The 20,491-nt window shown below is 35.0% G+C and overlaps 1 protein-coding gene and 1 long non-coding RNA gene across 15 annotated transcripts in view; one reads left to right on the plus strand and one right to left on the minus strand.

Annotated features, from left to right (window-relative positions):
• Positions 1–20,491, minus strand: part of ANKRD28 (ankyrin repeat domain 28) — a 205,281-nt gene that overhangs the window by 108,608 nt on the left and 76,182 nt on the right. For 4 of the 14 annotated variants that reach the window (XM_033212714.1, XM_033212710.1, XM_033212704.1 and 1 more), the window contains one exon: positions 17,303–17,386. The exons of 1 other annotated variant lie outside the window; for it this stretch is intronic. Coding sequence is in view for 6 of the 13 variants with exons in the window: in XM_033212704.1 (XP_033068595.1) it covers positions 17,303–17,386 (84 nt within the window). In the remaining 7 variants the exon portion in view is untranslated. Of the gene's footprint in view, positions 1–17,302; positions 17,387–18,483; positions 20,278–20,491 lie in introns of those variants that run through there. 9 more of the 14 variants (XM_033212702.1, XM_033212707.1, XM_033212717.1 and 6 more) reach the window with 5 other exon arrangements.
• Positions 1–20,491, plus strand: part of LOC117084210 — an 88,321-nt gene that overhangs the window by 18,403 nt on the left and 49,427 nt on the right. The window lies entirely within an intron of this gene.

Consider the following 20,491-nt stretch of genomic DNA (forward strand, 5'->3'; position numbering starts at 1 on the left):
AAGAAAAGGTATCACAATAGCATCAAAAGATAAAAAGAGAAGGAAAATAAATGCTTAAGTATAAATCTAATAAAAATTTGCAAGATTTGGGCCAGATGCAGAGGCTCACTCTTGTAAACCCCGTACTATGGGAGGCTAAGATGGGCAGATCACCTGAGGTTAAGAATTCAAGACCAGCCTGGCCAACATGGCGAAACCCTGCCTCTACTAAAACTACAAAAATTAGCTACATGTGGTGGTGTGCACCTGTAATCCCAGCTACTTGAGAGGCTGAGGCAGGAGAATTGCTTGAACCCAGGAGACGGAGGTTGCAGTGAGCCAAGACTGCACTCCTGCCTGGGTAACAGAATAAGACTCCATGTCAAAAAAGAAAAAAAAAATTGCAAGATTTGTATGCTGAAAACTACGAAACACCCATCAAAAAATCAAAGAACACCTAAGTAAATGATGAGAGATGCCATGTACATGAATTGGAAGACTCACTATTGCTAAAATGCCAGTTTTCCTCAATTTGATCTATAGATTCAATGCAATCACAATAAAAATCCTCACGGGATTTCTTGTAGATATTAAAAAGCTAAAATTTATGTCTAGAAACAAACCCACACAAATATGAATGATTTTTGACTAAAGCACAAAGGCAAGTCAATGTATAGTATTTTCAACAAATGGTCCTGGATAACCACATGACAAAAAACTAACCTCCATCTATACCTAACACCTAAAGCAAATAATTTCCCAAATCTAAAATTACTACACTTAGGAGAAAACCGTGGGTTGTGTAAAGAGCTCTTAGATGCAATACCAAAAGCAAAATCCATGAAGTTAATGAATTAAACTTCATCAAAATGAGACTTTACTTGTACTGAGAAAGACACAGTTAAGAGGATAAAAAGACAAAGCATGCATTGGGAGAAAATATTTGCAAATCACAGATCTGACAGAGAACTTGAATTCAGAATATATAAAGACCTCTTAAAACTCAAAAATAAGAAAACCACCCAACAAAATATGGGCATTTAAATTACGCTGGGACAATGTGGTACCTATTTGGAAAAGAATGAAAACAAAAACCAAACCCAAACCACTACCTCACATTTTATGTAAAATTTAACTGCAACTATATTATAAAACTAAATGTAAACAGCAAAATGTTAAAAGCACTCATATATAAATATGGAACGTTATCTTTACAACTCAAGTTAGGAAAAGACTTCTGAAACAAGACATCAAAAGCATTAACTATTTTTTAAAAACTGAAAAACAAGGCATAAAAAATAAAGACCTCATGTTTAATGACACCATAAAGAATTTTGAAAAGACAAGTTGGAATGGGAGAAGATATCTGCAACACATGCAGGTCAAAAAGGGCTCATATCCAGAATATAAAAAGATTTGCTGCAAATTAGGTAAGAGACAACTCAAAAATAGGCAGGAGATTTATTTATGTATGTATTTATTTATTTTTCAAAGTCTCACTCTGTCACCTAGGCTGGAGTGCAGTGGCACAATCTCAGCTCACTGTAACCTCTACCTCCAGGGTTCAAGCGATTCTCCTGCCTCAGCCTCCCGACTAGCTGGGACTACAGGTGCCCACCGCCATGTCTGGCTAATTTTTGTATTTTTAGTAGAGATGGAGTTTCACGATGTTGACCAGGCTGGTCTTGAACTCCTGACCTCAAATGACCCACACACCTTGGCCTCCCAAAGTGTTGGGATTACAGGCGTGAGCCACCGTGCCTGGCCCAGGAGATTTAACAGGTACTTCATAAAAGAGACTGGCTATATGTATGTCTAATTAACATATAAAATGTGCCTGAAACTGTCATAAAAAAGCAAGCTAAAATAACAACATACAACTATGTAGGAGGAAAAATCAGTTTTTTCCCTTCAACTCACACATCACTCTATACAAAACCAGTATTTGATATGTGGAGGCTGTTTCCTCATGTAACAAAGCAATTCCCCGGAGGACACCAGCTGGGTGTACTCTAATTCCATTCAATCCTGACACTATCTACCTGAAGACAGCATCAGATCTCAAAGAGAGTGCTCAGTCCCAAAAGACTGCCCCTTACTTCAGATGCCAGTCCCTATTAGTAGGTTTTCACCTATACTTCTCACCAACTGGCTATAAACTGAGGTGCCCACTATCTCCTTCTCAGGTTTGATTAGTTTGCTAGAGGACCTTGAATAACTCTGGGAACACTTTATTTATATTTACTGATTTATTAATAACACAAAAAAGGGTACAGACGAACAGCCAGATGAAAGAGACGTATAAGACACACATCTTCCATAGAAGGATGTGCAACTTCCATATCCTCTCTGGGTGCACCACCCTCCAGAACTGCCACATGTTCAGCTACTGGAAAATCCCTGAACCCCATCCTTTTGGGCTTTTATAGAGGATTCATTACATAAGCATGATTGATTAAACAAATGGCTACTGGTAGCCAACTCAACGTGCAGTCCCTCTTCTTTCTCCAGAGATTGGAGGATGGGGGGTTTGAAAAGTTAAAGCCCTCTAATCATGCGTTGGTCTTTCAGGTGACAAACCCTCATCTTGAAGCTGAGGGGCCTCATAACCATAAAAAAGACACTTATCACCCCAGACATTCCAAGGGTTTTTTTAGAAGCTATATGCTAGGAAACTGGACCATGTCCAAATAAACACTTTACCACATCGTACATTACATACTTCAAAAACCAAGAATGTGGTCCAAAGATGTGGACCAATAAGAATTCTCACACAGTGCTCATGGAAGTTTAAGTTGTTTAATAATATCACATTATCAAGTAAAGCTGAATATATGTATAGCCAAGTATTTATATTATAGAAATGCATGCTTATGTGTATCAGAAGACATATTTACAAATAGTTGCATCGTTCAAAATAGAAACAAAATGTGAAACAATTCAATTATACATCAATAGCAGAATAGATAAACTGTGTTGGATGCATTAAGTGGAATCAGGTAAATTTTTAAAACAGCGGTGCACAAAAGAACACAGACTCAAAGAATATATACTGTATGATCTATTTGATTCAAAATATGCAAAACTAAATTGTATTGCTTAGGGAAGAGAAAGTAGGTGGCAAAATTATAAAGAAAACCAAAAGAGACTATTATAGAAATTTACTGGTTACACTGAGGGGTGGGGTGGAAAGTTTTGATCATAAAGTGGTCACCAACAAGAGCACTTCTGAGGTGCTAACGATGTTGTTTTCTGATCTGGGTCGTGGTTACATTTACATATTCATTAAATTGTACATTTGTTTTACATAATTTAAGTTTATTATATTTCCTAATTTTAAAAAGGTTAAGAGGAGGAAAGAGTTGGTTATGAAAGTGTACCCATTCTTCCAACATATCAATTAAAACACATCTGAAATAAGAAGTAAAATATATCAAAGAATTGACAGAAGAAAGGCTCTGAAATATTTCCAGCCTAAGAACAGTAGTTTCTCTTGTTGGTTTAGGAAGTTTGTTCTCCTGAACTAATGTTCAAAATGAAAAAAAGTCACCTAAAACTGAAAAAACTACTTATCCTTTATATACCCATGTCCCTTCCCTAAGCACCAATTTGGTTCCACATGGAATCAGGAATAAAAGTAGAAATTTTATTACCAGAGATCTGTGCAATGCAATCTTGGGGTGGGGCGGGGGGGAAGTAATCTAGTTTCTGTGTAAATAAAACCCCATACCCTCACTGTACATATTTATCTTCCAAACCAATGATGAAACTTTGACCTACAGTATTTGTAACTGTTATTTCTCATATACAGAGACACATGTGTTCTAAATGATGAGTTTATTATTTTTTGAGCTAGTCAAGTGTCAGCTGCCCAAGTACAATTAAGCTAAACAGGCTTCTTTCAATAAACTTGAAACAGAAAGGGTGAAACAAAACACATGTGTACCCAAAATATGGAGAATGGCAGTATTCTCTTACGAAATAATAAGTTTGGTATCATTTGCAGTTTTCTGTTTATGGTCTATCAGAGCATTGACTTCAGAGGGGCAACCTGGACAGCTGACTACTCCCATCACCAAAACCAAACTATAAATACACACACACACACACACACACACACACACACACACACATACCCTCTCCGCCCTACCCCTCTCAATACCCATACATAATATAATCAAATATCTTTAGATTATAAACTTGCTAAAGTCAGGGGCTATGTCTTCTTTATATTCATTCGCTTCTAACACTTATTAAATAGCTACTATTTATCATACTCTGAGTATAAAAACAGGGAATAAGTCAAACAAGATTCCTATCTCCAGAGTTAGAGCCACTGAACATGAAACAAGTCAATTAATATGATGACTGTTACAAGGGAGAAGTTCAGACTGCTATGGACACCTATTAGGCTGATGTAATACCAGCTGGGAGACCAGGAAAGGAGTTCCAGAAAAATATATTTATGTATGATATTAATTTTCCATTGCTGCATAACAAATTACTAAAAGTCCAACAGCTTAAAACAAATCATCTTTTAGTTCACAGTTTTAAGGGCAGTAATTCAGGCATGGTGTGACTGGGTTCTCTGCTGAGGGTTACACAAAGTTGAAATCAAGTTGTTGATGGGCTATGTTCTCACCTGGAGGTCTGACTAAAAGGAAAAAAAAAAATCGGTTTTTTGGCTCATTCAGGCAATAGTCAGTTCTTTGTCCTTGTAAGACCTCCATTTTCCTTTCCCGGTTGTCAGCCAGAGGTCACCCTCCAGTAGCAGAGAATGTCTGAGTTCTTACCATATGGCTCCCTCCATCTTCAAAGTCAGTAACAGAGAATATCCTTCACATCAAATCCCTCTCATATTTCTAATCTCCTACTCCCTTTGTTGTTAACTCTAAACCCAGATTTAGAGTTCATGTGATTAGGGCAGACCCATCTAGATAATCTCACTTACCTAGAGTAAGCTTTATGCTCTGCCAGATGACATAAACTAATCAGGAATGAGACCTGATATGCTTTGGCTCTGTGTCCCCGCCCAAATCTCATCTTAAATTGTAATAATCCCTACATGTCAAGGATGGGACTACGTGGAGGTAACTGAATCATGGGGGGCAGTTTCCCCCATGCTATTCTCATGATAATGAGTGAGTCTCAGGAGATCTGATGGTTTTATAAGTATGTGGCATTTGCCCTGCTGGCAATCATTCTCTCTCCTGCCACCCTGTGAAGAGGTGCCTTCTGCCATGATTGCCATGACTTTAAGTTTCCTGAGGCCCCTGCAGCCAAGCAGAACTGTGAGTCAATTAAGCCTCTTTTTAAATAAATTACCCAGTCTCGGGTATTTCTTCATAGCAGCGGGAGAACAAACTAATACAATACCCTATCATGCTTACAATACCAGAAATCATACAGGGGACCATTTTAAAAGTCTGCCTACCATAAACTGCAGCCTGAAGAACAAACATAAGCTTAAGATGAGGCAAAGGAAGAGGAAGAGAATGCAGGTACAACTGATAATCTGATATAAGGAAATAACATTAAAAAGCAGGGAGAAGAAATTATGCATGATTGGACTTGCCTTCACAGGACCCAGCATAGTAACTGGCACATATTACTAGTCAAGTGAATAAACCAACATACCAAGTTTTATCAAATTAAACAAGCAAGTATTTACTAAAGAGCTTATATGCTTATAGCTAGAAGAGAAAAGGTAAGAAATCACTAATGCTAAGCCACTAGATAGAATTGAGAGGTGACACGCCAGGGGAGACAATATGGACAAAAAACTAAAATTGACATAAGGAAAACTGGATTCTTAAGTATCTTTGAGATCTTGGAAAGTGACCAAATGGAAGTGACCAAATCAATTAATTCCAAGGGCCTTAGTTTTGCCTCATCTGTAACAGAGTTGATTTAACTACTTAATCTTTAAGATCCCTTTCCAGTGCTGACCATCTACAATATGGAAGGCACAGTTCTTGCCCCAGGACAAATTCCCTGCAGGTATTTTAGAATCTGGTTATTAATTCATGTTGTAATCTAGACATTGCTCTATAATAATATATAAAAACAGACAGCATCCTATTCTAAGTACTGAACGTATTCCATTCTACAAATTTAGCAGTAATCAGATACTTGTAAGGCTTACTTGCTTTTTATAGCATAGTAAAACACTAAAATTACACATCAATAACAGGTCCTGTAAAGGCCAAAAATGGTAGGCCCACAGCTAACATCACACCTGACAGTACAAAGTTGAAAGCTTTCTTCTAAGATGAGGGACAAGAATGCTGCCCACCCTCACCACTCCTATCCACTATAGTGCTGCAAGTCCTAGCCAGAACAATTAGGCAAGAGAAAGAAGTAAAAGGCATCCTAATAAGAAAGAAGGAAATAAAATTGTATTTGCAGACATGATCTTACACAGAGAAATCCCTAAAGACACACCAAAAAACTACTGAAACTGACAAATGAATTAAGTCGTAAGACACAAAATCAACATAAAAAAAAAAATCAGTAGCCTTTGTATATACTAACAACAAACTATCTAAAAAGGAAATTAAGAAAACAATCCTATTTATAATAGCAACAACAACAACAACAAAAAATAAAATATTTAGGTGAAAATTTAACCAAACAGGTAAAAGATCTGTATACTAAAAACTATAAAACATTAATGAAAAAAACTGAAGAAAACACAAATAAATGAGAAGATATACTGTGTTCATGAACTAAAAAATTAGTATTGTTAAAATGTCCATATTACCCAAAGCAATACACAAATTCTGTGCAATCCTTATCAAAATTCCAATGTAATTTTTCACAGAAAATAGAAAAAACAACCCTTAAATTCATATGAAACAATAAAAGACCACGAATGGCGAAAAACAATAACCAGCGAAAAGAACAAAGCTGGAGGCATCACACCACTGACTTCAAAATATATTATAAAGCTACTATAATAAAGACAGCACAGCATTGGCATAAAAACAGACAGAGTGACCAGTGGAACAGGATAGAAAGCCCAGAAATAAATCCACTCATTTACGGTCACTTGATCTTTGACAAAGGTGCCAAGAACACACAATGTAGAAAGAATAGCCTCTTCAATAAAAGATGTTAGGAAAACTGGATATCCACATGCAGAAGAATGAAATTGCATCCTTATCTCATACCATATACAAACATCAGCTAAAAATACATTAAAGACTTAAATATAAGACCTGAAATTATAAAACTACAAACAAGGGGGTGGAAGCACCACAACAATGGTCTGGGCAACATTTTTTTGGATATGACTTGAAAGCACAAGCAACAAAAACAAAAACTGGCAAATCGGACTGCATTAAATGAAAAAACTTTTGCACAGAAAAAAAAAAATCACATATATATATTAGTGAACCATATATTTGAGAAAGAATTTATATTCAAAGTATATAATAAACTCAACTCAAAAGAAAACAACCTGATTAAAAGAGATAAAGGACCTGTCATGATTAATTTTAGGTGTCCATTTGACTGAATTAAAGGATACTTAGATAGCTGGTATGGCATTATTTCTGTAGAAATCCATGAGGATGTTTCTGGAGGAGACTGGCATGTGAGTCAGTGGACTCAGTGGGGAAGATCTGCCCTCATTGTGGGCAGGCCTGGATGGAACAAAAAGGTGAAGGAAAAAAAAAAAATCACAAACAATAAGTGAGGTGATGGATATATTAGCTTGATTTAATCATCCCACATTGTATAATATACCAAAATATTACATTGTACTCTACAAATATACACAATTATCATTTGTCAATTAAAACTAATATTAATAATAAAAAGTAGAGGTGATGCCATCTACGACTGGACAATTTTAATCATCAAATGCAATCCAATTGTTTGGTAGGCTAATGTTTACAGTTTCTATTCCAAAAACACTGCTGGAATACAAAAGAAAATTACCATTCCACAAAATATGTAATGTCTGAGTCTGAAAACATTCAGTGGAATGTCAGTTGCTTCAATCAATAAAATTCTTAATGCTGCATACAAAGTTTTGTTGTTGTTGTTGCTGTTTTTAATTCCCTGTGAGTTTAGGAGACAGTCTGGAGCGAACAAAGGGGCTGGAATTCTCAGGACAGAGCAACAGAGGAGAAAGTAATAGATGGAGAGACTCCCTAAGATCTGCAGAATCTCCCTTTGAGTACTCAACTGAGCACTGAGTGGGAAAGGAGTGTAAGAATACTACCTGAAGCTGGTGAAAGAAACAGCAGTGTTTTTCAACCTTTTTTCCTTACTACCCTTTTCTGACAGTCTTTCCTAATCGTTTCCCATGAAATTTCAATACCACTGTATTTCTAAGTTATGCACTTTGGCCTTTTAGAGGGCCACAAATCATTGGAATATGTAAGATTTTTCATATACATACATACCCACAAAGAATCTATTTTCTCTTAATTAGGAGTGATATCACCTCCAATGAGAACGACGAATCGCAGAGAACAGAGTGTTCTGTTCCAACTAGCCAGTTAGGGAACACTAGTAATTCCTGCAGCATGGAGTAGAGTACTCAGGAGGAACTTGTTTCAGTAATGGAGAATAATTAGGCTATTTTAAAATTAAATAAAACGTCATTTACATTAGGATAAAAAATTATAAAATACAGATAAATCTGACAAAAGACATTTATAATGAAATTACAAAATAATGGTGAGAGAAATTAATAAACTGTCATATACTTTGCATCATACACAAATATTAAGTCAAAATAGACAGCACATTTAAATGTGCAAACTCTGAAAGAGCCAATCCTTCAAGATGAATCCTGAGTGGCTAAGTGGAACTAAATTTCAAACAAAGTCAAGCAACAATTTGGTAATTAGAGGTTACACACATACTGAGTGTTCAGGGGAAAATGTCATACTAAACTTTGGGACTTTCATAGTTGTCTGTTCCTGTGTATGATACCTGAATCAATCAATAGATCAATCGACAGACTGTGATCTGCGCTGAACCATCAGAACTCAACAAGTTTCAAACAATCAGAACTAACTGAGTTTGTATCCCTCATTTGCACAAGCAGATCAGAGTGGGAACCTGGGCGAAAACTTTTGCCATCAAAGACAAACTTTCTCTTGGTTCTCTCAGAACACACCTCTGTTTTGTATAGAAGGCTGCATTTTCCTGGTGTACAAACTGTTAGCTGGCATAAAGCCTCTTTCCTTTTTGAAAGAAAATCCTTTTCAGTGAATTTGTTGACAAATGTGAAACTTAAAACTGTAAAACTTCTGGAAGATATGAGCAAAACAAAATGACAATAGGACAGGTTTTTTCTTTTTTTTAAAGATACAACAGCAAAACCAAGATCCATAATATAATAAATTGATAAATGTGGATGTCATCAAAATAAAACTTGAGCTTTTCAAAAACACTCTTAAGAGAACGAAAACACAGCCGAAGATCGAGGACTTGTTTCCAGAACATATAAAAGATCTCTGAAAACTCAAGAGTAAGAAAACAATCCAATTAAAAAACTTGCAAGAACATTTGAAAAGACATTTCACTAAAGATATATGGACTGACAAGATCATGAAAAGATGCTCAACATCATTCATCATTATAGAAATACAAATTTAGATCAAATTGAGATATTACTATTACTAAAATGTTTAAGATTTTAAAAGACTGATTATACCAAAGATTTGTGAGAATGTGGAAAATTTAGGATTCTCATATCCTGCTGGTGAGAACATAAAATAATACAAACAGTTTGGTAAACAGTTGGTCGGTTTCTTAAAAAATTAAGCATGCATATTCAACCATTCCACCACTAGACATTTACACAAGAGGAAAAAAAAAAGCACCCTCTGTCCTAAAACCATAGGTATGTACGTGGTCTTTTCTTATAGCTATTCACAGTAACTAGTGTTGGAGCTCACAACCCTCCATCCCCATCTCAGGTGTATCTACCCAGCTTTCAGCTGGCTTGTATGGAACATGGAGTGAAGGTGGGGGCAGGCATGAACTCAGCTTTCTCCCAGGAGAGAAATGACACCTCCCTCCAGCTCTGTGTAGCCAGTGCCTCTAGATTCCAGTTTCAAATTTGTAAATTTTCTTCATCAATGTTGAGGTTTCTCCCAAGATCCATAACCGAGTATATGTCCTATGTCACTATGACTAAATGATCACTATGGTGGTCCTGAAACAAAGAAGGTATTATCCACTGGAACCAGTAGTTTTTGGAGGTTCAAAATACAGAAATTTGTATTCCACTCAGGTATTTATTTTTAGTAAGCATGTTATACATGAGTTCTGATTTTCCTTTTTCATTCCCAATGTATTTTAGGAGTCAGTCCATATTAGTCTATAGAGACTTTCCTCATTCTTTATAACTGTATTTCATAGCATAATTTATTTAACTAGCAGAACTAGTTCCCTCTTAGAGGGCATTTGGGTTATTATTAATCCTGTTCATTGGTAATAAATGGGATCTTTTCATCAAGTTAACAAAAATTCTACTTCAATGGACAAGCAAAAAATTTTAAATTTATTATCTGTTATTAAATATATTATTAACTTCACAGACTACCTTTCCTCTAGGTTCAGTGTTCAAAGCAATTTTAGTGCATATGTTTATACGAATTGGTGGAAGGTAAATACTGGCATTTTCTATAAAGCTCAAGTATCAATACTTGCATACTCAGAAATATGCTGATGATTATTTATACTTACACAGATATTGATAGTTATATGGTATGGCAAAAAATATGATAAATTATGTCCTAAATTTCATACTGAAATGAAGTAACTTTGGTCTGAAAGGTCTCAGCTAGTGCCTCAGCCTATTTTTTAAACACTTTTATTGAGATACAATTGATGTGTCTTTCTCTCTCAGCAATATGCTTTATTTCTCCAGTTACTATTAAGTTGGACATGGGTTCAAATGCCCATCCTGCTATACTGATTCTGCAGAAGGTTAATTTCTGTAAATTTTAGTAGAAACGTTAACCTGTCAATTTTACAAAACTGTTGTACAAGTTAAATTGAGTAGTATAAAATGGCTTATGCCTATGTCTGTCTCAAAAGTAAAGTTCTACAATTAACACCAATTTTAACACTCTTAATAAAAAAATTGTATTTATAGAAAATAATTTTCTTATAAAGAAGAATCAAAGTTTTCCTCTAAAATGTGGTATCATTAATATTTCAGATTAACTTATTTGGGTTCCACAACATGGCATTAAGTTCTAGTAAATCTTAGGGAAAGGCATTTATTATTTTGGTCACAAAATTCTAGAAACACAAATGAAAGCTTCTGGGCAAAAGTAGGAGGTCACTAAAGTCATTTAGAATTTTTAGAGTATCCTGAATTTGGAGTGGGGAAAGACTGTGAAGATCATTAATGTAACCCTACACATTTACAAAAAAAAGAAAAAAGAAAAAAAAAAGAAAAGTGAGGGTTGAAGTTAACAGGATTCACTCAACTTGTACAGCCAATAAGGCTAAGAAGATATGAAAATCTACGTCTTTCAACTGCTTTGCTGGTGAATTAGTTTAGAGTAGTCTTGTAACCAATGGAACTTTAGGAAGGAATTTTGTGGGGACTCTGGAAGAGATGTTTTCTCCTTTATTTAAAAAAAAAAAAAATGTACAGAAGAGTCCCTTTTCCACTTTGATGCAGCAGTCATCTCTTTATTATAAGAAAGCCAAGAGTTTCACAGAGAAGCTCACCCAGAGCTCTGACATTGCTGTTTTAAACAACCCCAAATTACCATGCTCTAGATTAAATTGTTAGCAAAACACCTCTATTTATTCACGTAGTCAAAAGTATCTGTGGCCACAAGCCGCCAAATATAAAACTCTAGTATTTGCTAGTGAAACTATGTTACATGACTTCTACCATAGAAGACTTCATGTCATACCAAATAATATGAATGTATAATTTTTTTAAATTAAAGTTTTGTTAAAAATCTATTAGGGAAATAAAAAGTTGACTTAAAAAAATAAAATTGACAAACCTTTAGCCAGACTAAGATAAAAAGAGAAGATCCGAATAAAATCAGAAATGAAAAAGGAAACATTACGACTTATTTGCAGAATTCCAAAGGCTTGTTAGTGGTTACTGTAAGCAACAACTATATATGCTGATAAACTGGAAAATGTAGAAGAAATGGACAAATTCCTAGACACACACAACCTACCAAGACTGAAACAAGAGGAAATCCAAAACCTGAACAGACCAATAACAAATAATGAGATCAAAGGTGTAATAAAAAGTCTTCTAGTAAAGAAAAGGCCAGGACACAATGGCTTTACTGCTGAATTCTACCAAACATTTAAAAAAGAAAATAATACCAATCCTTCTCAAAATATTCTAAAAAATAGAGGAGGGAATAATTCCAAATTCATTCAAGGCCAGTATTACCCTGATACCCAAACCAGACAAAGACACATCAAAAAAACAAAACTACAGGCCAATATCTCTGATGAATATTGATGCAAAAATCCTCAACAAAATACCAGCAAACTGAATTCAACAATGTATTAAAAAGATCGTTCATCATGACCAAGTGGAATGTATCTCTGGGATGCAAGGATGGTTCAAAACACACAATCAATTAACATGATATATCATATCAAAAAAAAAGAATAACCATATGATCATTTCAATTGATGCAGAAAAAACATTTGATTAAAAAATTCAACATCCCTTCATGATAAAAACCTTCAAAAAACTGGATATGGAAGGAACATACCTCAACAAAGCCACATATGACAGACCCACAGCTAGTATCATACTGAATGGGGAAAAACTGGAAGTCTTTCCTCTAAGACCTGCAACACAACAACGATGCCCACTGTCACCACTGTTATTCAACATAGTACTGGAAGTCCTATCTAGAGCAATCAGACAAGAGAAAGACATAAAGGGCATACAAATTGGGAAGGAAGAAGTCAAATTATACCTGTTTGTTGGTGATACAATCTTATATTTGGAAAAACCTAAACATTCCACAAGAAAACTAGAACTGATAAATTCAGTAAAGTTCCAGAATACAAAATCAATGTACAAACATCACTAGCATTTCTATATGCCAACAGTGAACAATGTGAAAAAGAAGTTAAAAAGTAAACCTGCTTACAATAGCCACACATAAAATTAAATACTTTGGAATCAACCAAAGAAGTAAAAGATCTCTATAATGGAAACAATAAAACACGAATGAAGAAAATTGAAGAGGATACCAAAAAATGGAAAAATATTCCATGTTCACGGACTGGATGAATCAATACTGTTAAAATGTCCACACTACCGAAAGCGATCTACAGATTCAATGCAATCCCAATCAAAATACCAATGACATTCTTCACAGGAATAGAAAAAATACTAAAATTTATATGGAACCACAAAAGACCCCAGAATAGCCAAAGCTATTCCAAGCAAAAAGAACAAAACTGGTGGATTCCCATTATCTAACTTCAAATTATGCTACAGAGCTATCATAACCAAAACAGCATAGTACTGTCATAAAAACAGACACATGTACCAATAGAACAGAATAGAGAACCCAAAACCAAATCCAAACACCTACAGCGAACTCATTTTTGACAAAGGTGCCAAGAACACACACTGGGAAAAGATAGTCTCTTTAATAAATGGTGCTGGGAAACTGAATAATCACATGCAAAATCATTAAACTAGACCCCTATCTCTTGTCATACACAAAAATCAAATCAAAATGCACTAAACACTTCAAACTGAATCTAATACAAGAAAACACTGGGGAAAATCTCCAGGACATTAGTCTGGGCCAAGATTTCTTGAGCAATAGCCCACAGACACAGGCAACCAAAGCAAAAATGGACAAATGGGATCACATCAAGTTAAAAACCTTCTGCACAGCAAAGGAAGTAATCAACAAAGTGAAGAGACAACCCACAGAATGGGAGAAAACATTTGCAAACTACCCCTCTGACAAGGGATTCATAACCAGAATATAAGAAGCTCAAACAACTCTACAGGAAAAAACCCAATAATTTGATTAAAAATGGGCAAGAGATCTGAATAGACATTTCTCAAAAGAAGACACACAAATGGCGAAAAGGTTCTCAACATCACTATCATCAGAGAAATGTAAAACTCAAAGAGATATCATCTTGTCCCAGTTAAAATGGCTTTTATCCAAGAGTCAGGCAGTAACAAATGCTGGTGAGGATGTGAAGAAAAGGGAACCCTTGTACACCATTTGTGGGAATGTACAACCACCATGGAGAACGGTTTGGAGGTCCCCCAAAAAACGAAACACAGAGCTACCATATGATCCAGCAATCCCACTGCTGCGTATATATCCAAAATAAAGGACATCAGAATATCAAAGAGATATCTGCACTCCTGTTGCAGCACTGTTTACAATAGCTAACATTTGGAGGCAACCTAAGTGTCCATTAACAGATGAATGGATAATGAAAATGTGGTACATACAACACACACAATGGAGTACTCCTCAGCCATAAAAAAAGAGACCCAGTCATTTGCAACAACATGGATAGAATTGGAGATCATTATGTTAACCGAAATAAGGCAGGCACAGAAAAACAAACATCACATGTTCTCACTTATTTGTGGGATCTGAACATCAAATCAACTGAACTCATGGACATAGCAGAAGGATGGTTACCAGAGGCCGGGAAGAGTAGTGGGGGGTTGAGTGAGAGGTGGGGATGGTTAATGGGTACAAAAAAACAGAATGAATAAGATCTACTATTTGATAGCACAATAGGGTGACTAGAGTCAATAATAACTTAATTGTATATTTTAAAATAACTTAAATAATGTAATTGGAATGTTTGTAAATCAAAGGATAAATGCTTGAGGGGATGAATACCTCATTCTTCATGATATGATTATTTCACATTACATGCCTGTACCAAAACATCCCATGAACCCCACAAATATAGACATCTATGTACCCACAAATTTTTTTTAAAACCCACTAAAATAAAAAGAAAAATCTATTTGGCGTGTTACTAAGAAAGGTGCTGTTTAGTGGTCTACAAAATTCAAAATTTCAGGGTGTGACAAAAGAAACTAATCTAAAATTATACAATGACTATTTAATGGTAGAAAAATAAATGTGAACTTATATCCATTCTAAAAATGTATAAAAACAACTTCAAAAAACTTAAGAGAAACTTGAGTTTCAAAAAGTCCAATGTTATTCTCCAAATACTTATTTAAATAAATTTACTTTGGAAAAACACCACAGTCACACTGACATAAAGCTTAAAAATATGTTATTACCAATTAAAAGTCAGGGCATTTAACACCCACTGCCTTTTAAAACTCCATATGATTCCTTATCAAACAAAATCATAAGATATTTACCATCTTAAATTCAAATAATGGCCAAAAAGTTAATAAATCTTGACTTTAAGGCAACACTCTCAACTACTAAGAAAGGGTCATGAGAGAAAAGGCCTAAAGGCAATCATAAAAGTTGTTGTCAAAAACCTCTGTATCACTGAAAACAATGTCAGAGTTACTCTCAAGAAAGGACTACTGATGAATGAGCTGATGCTCTCAACGACTCTGAATATTTTTTAAATTTAGGATAAATTAATAAAATATAACATAAAAGTAATGTTAGCTGTAATAAACTTTGTTATGATGGAAACTTTGTTATGATGGAGAAATTAGCCCTGGTAAATGGAATTACAGTTCAAACTTTCTAATCAAGGTAGTATTTGTCAGTACTATTAAAATAAAACCAAAACAACAAGAAAATCTTAGGAGTTAAATGGAACAGAAAACATGTTTTCCACCTTTTCATGCATTTATATACCCCTTTAGCTATTTTCTTAGAAATGCACACTCTTCAGTATACCCTGGGTAAAGTGACCAGACACTCCATTTAAAACAAACCATGGCCAGGCGCAGTGCCTCACACCTATAATCCCATTTTGAGAGGCCAAGGCGGGCGCATCACCTGAGATCAGGAGTTTGAGACCAGCCTGGCCAACATGGTGAATGAAACTCTGTCTCTACTAAAAACACAAAATTAGTTGGGCGTGGTGGCAGGTGCCTGTAGTCCCAGCTACTCAGGAGGTTGAGGCAGGAGAATCGCTTGAACCCGGGAGGCAGAGATTGCAGTGAGCTATCATGCCACTGCACTCCAGCTGGGCAACAGAGCCAGACTGTCTCTAAATACATACATATATACATACATACATCCTGAATTAGGTGCATGTTTCCAACTAAATATAAACTTGAAGTCAATTCACTTAGAAAATGCTTTAAAAAATACATAATGACAGCATTCTGTTCATTATCCAATGTTAAAATGTTAAACAGTTTTAGCCAATGCCTCAAATCTATTTAGATAATTCACTATTTTAAAAATAAGCTAAAACCTTTTTGTATCTACCTAAGTGGTCACAGCAGTATTGTATTAAGAAAAAAAAAAAAGGAGGAAAGATGAGAGTTAAAAATGAGCTTGCAACGAGTGCTTTCTTAAAACCACAATCATTTCTAGGTCGTCTGTTTTGGTGTTGCCACAGCGACTTTGTGAATCATATGACTTTTCACCCCCTCCATAACTCAGGGGTACATTTGTTTCTGGTAAAAATATATACATTAGTGGATGTAATTTTGTTAGAGTACATAAGGTACTTTCAGCCACAATTTAGTAAACTAAATACTGGCCACTGAAAAAACATAGAGAGAAAATTATCCATATATCCACTCTTTCTAAAACCGTCCATCATGTCAACAGTGAATATACTACTGTATCTTTAAGTCTGAAAACTTTTCGAACAATGACTTTACTGAAAACCTAATCTGATATAAATTAATTAACCATCATTATAAAACACTCACCACGATTATTTACAAAAAGCAAATCTGATCTTATATTTAGATATACACTTAAAAGAATCCTCATTTGAAATGCACAGTTAAGTATTTAATGGTGAAGTATCATGATTTCTGCAACTTACTACATATACATGTAAAAGATGTATATCAATAAATAAAGCAAATATGGCAAAATGTTATCAATGCCAAACATAAGTGAAAGGTATATGGGTAGTCAGAGTGTTGTTTTTAACTTTCCTGTGTTTGAAAAATTTCAAAGAAAAAGCTGGGAGAACAAAAGACCCCTACTGGCTATTACTGCCCTGAGTATATGTCCAATGTTTTCCCTTTTGCCTCAATACCTTCCTGCCCTCATTTAAAACAACTGTTACAGAGTTATATTATGTCTTATAAACAAAAATCACAATTCTAGGAAATAATTTTAATAAGTAGTTTTAAAGGCTGGCATCAGTGAATTAACTGTTTTACCTGAAAGTTAACATCTTCTTTCTTAAATATTAGTGCTCGAACTTCATCGGGATCTCCGTTAAATATAGCTTGCACCAGTGATGGCTAAAATATAAGAGAGTAATAAAAACATTAGAATCATCCATATGGGGTGACTAACGATATTTATACATAGTTTCTGAATCTACAAGTTTTCTTCCCTGTAGCAATAATCACTTTTGACATTAGCCAGAAGTTTCATAAAACCAAATCATGTCAAAGTACAGGATTCCTACTTGGAAAAAAAAGGTCTAATTAAAAAAAAAAAAAAATGAATTCAGTTTGACCCAATTTAGGTAGTATAATAAACACAATCAGATTTTATTTTATTTCTTATAAGTAGAAGCCTTTGTTTCTGTATATGACAAACAGAAAGACTCTTCCAAATACAAATGTGTGATCTCAACACCTACTTGTGGGACAGAACTTGTTAAGCAATTTCCAGCCCACGAAGGAAGGCTCTTTTGAAAAGGTCTGTTTGGGGCATCAAATTATCTTACATGGACTAGCACTACAGGTACAAAGATACAAATCCCAAGAAAGCAAACCTGGCAGTTGATGAAAATAGCCACTAATCAAAGACCAAAAAATAATGGATACTTAAATAACTTGAAAAGACAAACACATGCATAACTAAGTATAATGATTTCTTAACGACACAGACTCATTTGATAAGGTATACTATACTAGTCAAGGAGCCGGCTGATAGTAGCACTAAAACCAAGGTTAAAGATGAAGACTGAATCTCATACAAAGTCTTGCATGTAAATACATAAAATTCATTACAGAAAAGGCCATGCTTTGGTATTGCTAGGGATAGTCAACCTTTCCTAAAATATGCAGAGTTCCTGATTCTTGTTACATCAGTTTCTGAAACCACAAAATGAAAACAGAAACGTAGTTGCCATGACTACTAATTCTCAAATTATTTTTAAACAGTCTTTTTAAGAGATTAAGACATAGTAAAGACTGAAATGTTATCTCAGCATTCAAAAAAGTAAAAATGAAATGTGCATTTTATACAAAAATATTATTGCATCATATTTACACATGTATTGCCTTAATTTGGGTTTGTAAAGAAACTATTGCAAATCTACATCTATTCTTAAAAAACAAGATTTATACTACTAGTTCAGCAGAATATAGTAAACATATAAACTTACATATCTTACCAATACATTTCCAGAAGGTGGAGAATGTAGGGATTTATTTTCCTGTGGCAATTTAGAAATGAATGCAGGAGACTCATCTTCTACCTCCTCCAAAACAACAATACACACTCGACTCATTCGATCTTTTAAAACACTAAATTCCAAGCTATGTGATAAAAGTCACAGTTGGAAGAGCACAAGTAGTTTTTCCTCCTCTTCTATACAACACTTACAAACATTCTCTGAACAGCACAGCTAGTTTTTTTTTTTTTTTTTAAGTTAGTACTACTGGAAAAACAAGTTTAAAATTATGACTACATAATTTGTAACTTCCTAAATATAACAAAATTCTATTATTCCTGTTGGGTTACTGGAATACTTAAGAAGAAATTTCACACCAACAGATCAATAACTAAAACTGAGTCCAAGCTCATTTAAAAATATTTTTCCTCTACCAAAAGAGTCTTATTGCTCTAGCTCTGAAATTTACTTCCACAAAACAATCATTGTTTTTGGTGACACAACACCACACAATATAGAATGAAATGAGAAACAACTGCTATGACAGCGATGATCACAGCAATACCCACTGTTTCCTGCAAGGTCATATAGTTACCAGTAGCTGTTTTGCTTATAATTGAAAATAAAAAATAAAATCTCACTATTCTGTTTCCACTTCTAATTTGTCTTCATTTCTTCATCACTGGTTTAATGCAGATACTATTCACAGAAAAAAAAGATCTAGAGCTCAGCACAAATCCTGAAAATGAAGCTCAGAGGTTAACAATTCTTTCAGTGTTTGGGAAAGGGGCGAAAAAAAGAAAAAACAAAACCACTCTGCATTAATAGCAAAGCTGCAGTACATTTACATGTGATGAGTCAGACCACAAGAGACAATACGACTCTTGGTACTAGAATACAGCTTGATTAATCCAGATTTCCCATATAATAGAAGAAACACAGTTAGCTTTATTCCCATCGATAGCATAAGCAAGGCAGAGCATTCATTCTTTCTCCATCAGGCAGTTGTCTGTGGCTGCTCCAGCAAAAGGGCACAGGCACCAGGCAGAAATGGTGTTAGTGGAGAATCCTAATAGAACAAGCAGGCTGTGAAGGAATTAGAAGGCATTTGAGCTCCAATTACTGCTGCAGGCTTTTTGTTTTCTTAAAAAAAATAAATAAATAAAAGAGAGAGAGAAAAAAAAACATAGTAGTTTATCATTCCAGTGTTTCCTTTGATCTCCACATGAATACAGCTTCCATTAAACAGTCTTCATTCAGAGGAAAAAACAGCAGACTGTGCATCTTCTTTGAGCCAACTACTTTATTCAATCATCTGCCTCTTTGCCAATATAGTTTCCTTCCACTGTGAAAACCGCAACAGTTATCCTTTTCAGATTTCAAATGCTTTCCTGTTCCTCAGATGATCTTGCAAAACACCACTGACATCCCCAAATGAGTAGGTCCTTAAAAAATATCTATAGAACCTCAGTATCCGTCCCACAGAAGCATTCCAACGGAGCAACAGTCTGAAGAGCAAAGAAGACTGCAGACCCGCAGGATGAAATGCCTAGTAATGCTCACATGTTACACTTACCAGAGATCTGAGCTACTGCTCGGGATGTAACTTCCTCTAGCAGGAGAAAAAAATAGTGCATTTGGACAGCCTTCACAATTAGAAGGTTCATGCCAGTTCTGTGACTAATCCAGATCAAACTAAAAAATTCTATAACTGAAAAATGAGTGCGCTTTTAACATTTTCCACTAAAAGCCACAAGGAAATCTGGTGTACTGCCTCTGCTGACTAACAGTGGTTTTAGCAAGTAAACAATTCCAAACGGCTTAACTGCTTTCGTGTGTTACAATAAAGCAAATGTTTAACCCTATAATGACAGTTGCAGTAAGAATATGCCTGCAATGGACTCATCAAAGTTTAAAGATGGAGAAATAGTTTATGAGATTATAAAAACCATGAAATAGTTTTATTCATATTTTTACCAAGATCAGTTTTAATCTGCCA

This window comes from Trachypithecus francoisi, unplaced genomic scaffold (genome assembly GCF_009764315.1).
Source record: "Trachypithecus francoisi isolate TF-2019V2 unplaced genomic scaffold, Tfra_2.0 Lachesis_group0, whole genome shotgun sequence".
NCBI classification, from domain to species: Eukaryota; Metazoa; Chordata; class Mammalia; order Primates; family Cercopithecidae; genus Trachypithecus; species Trachypithecus francoisi.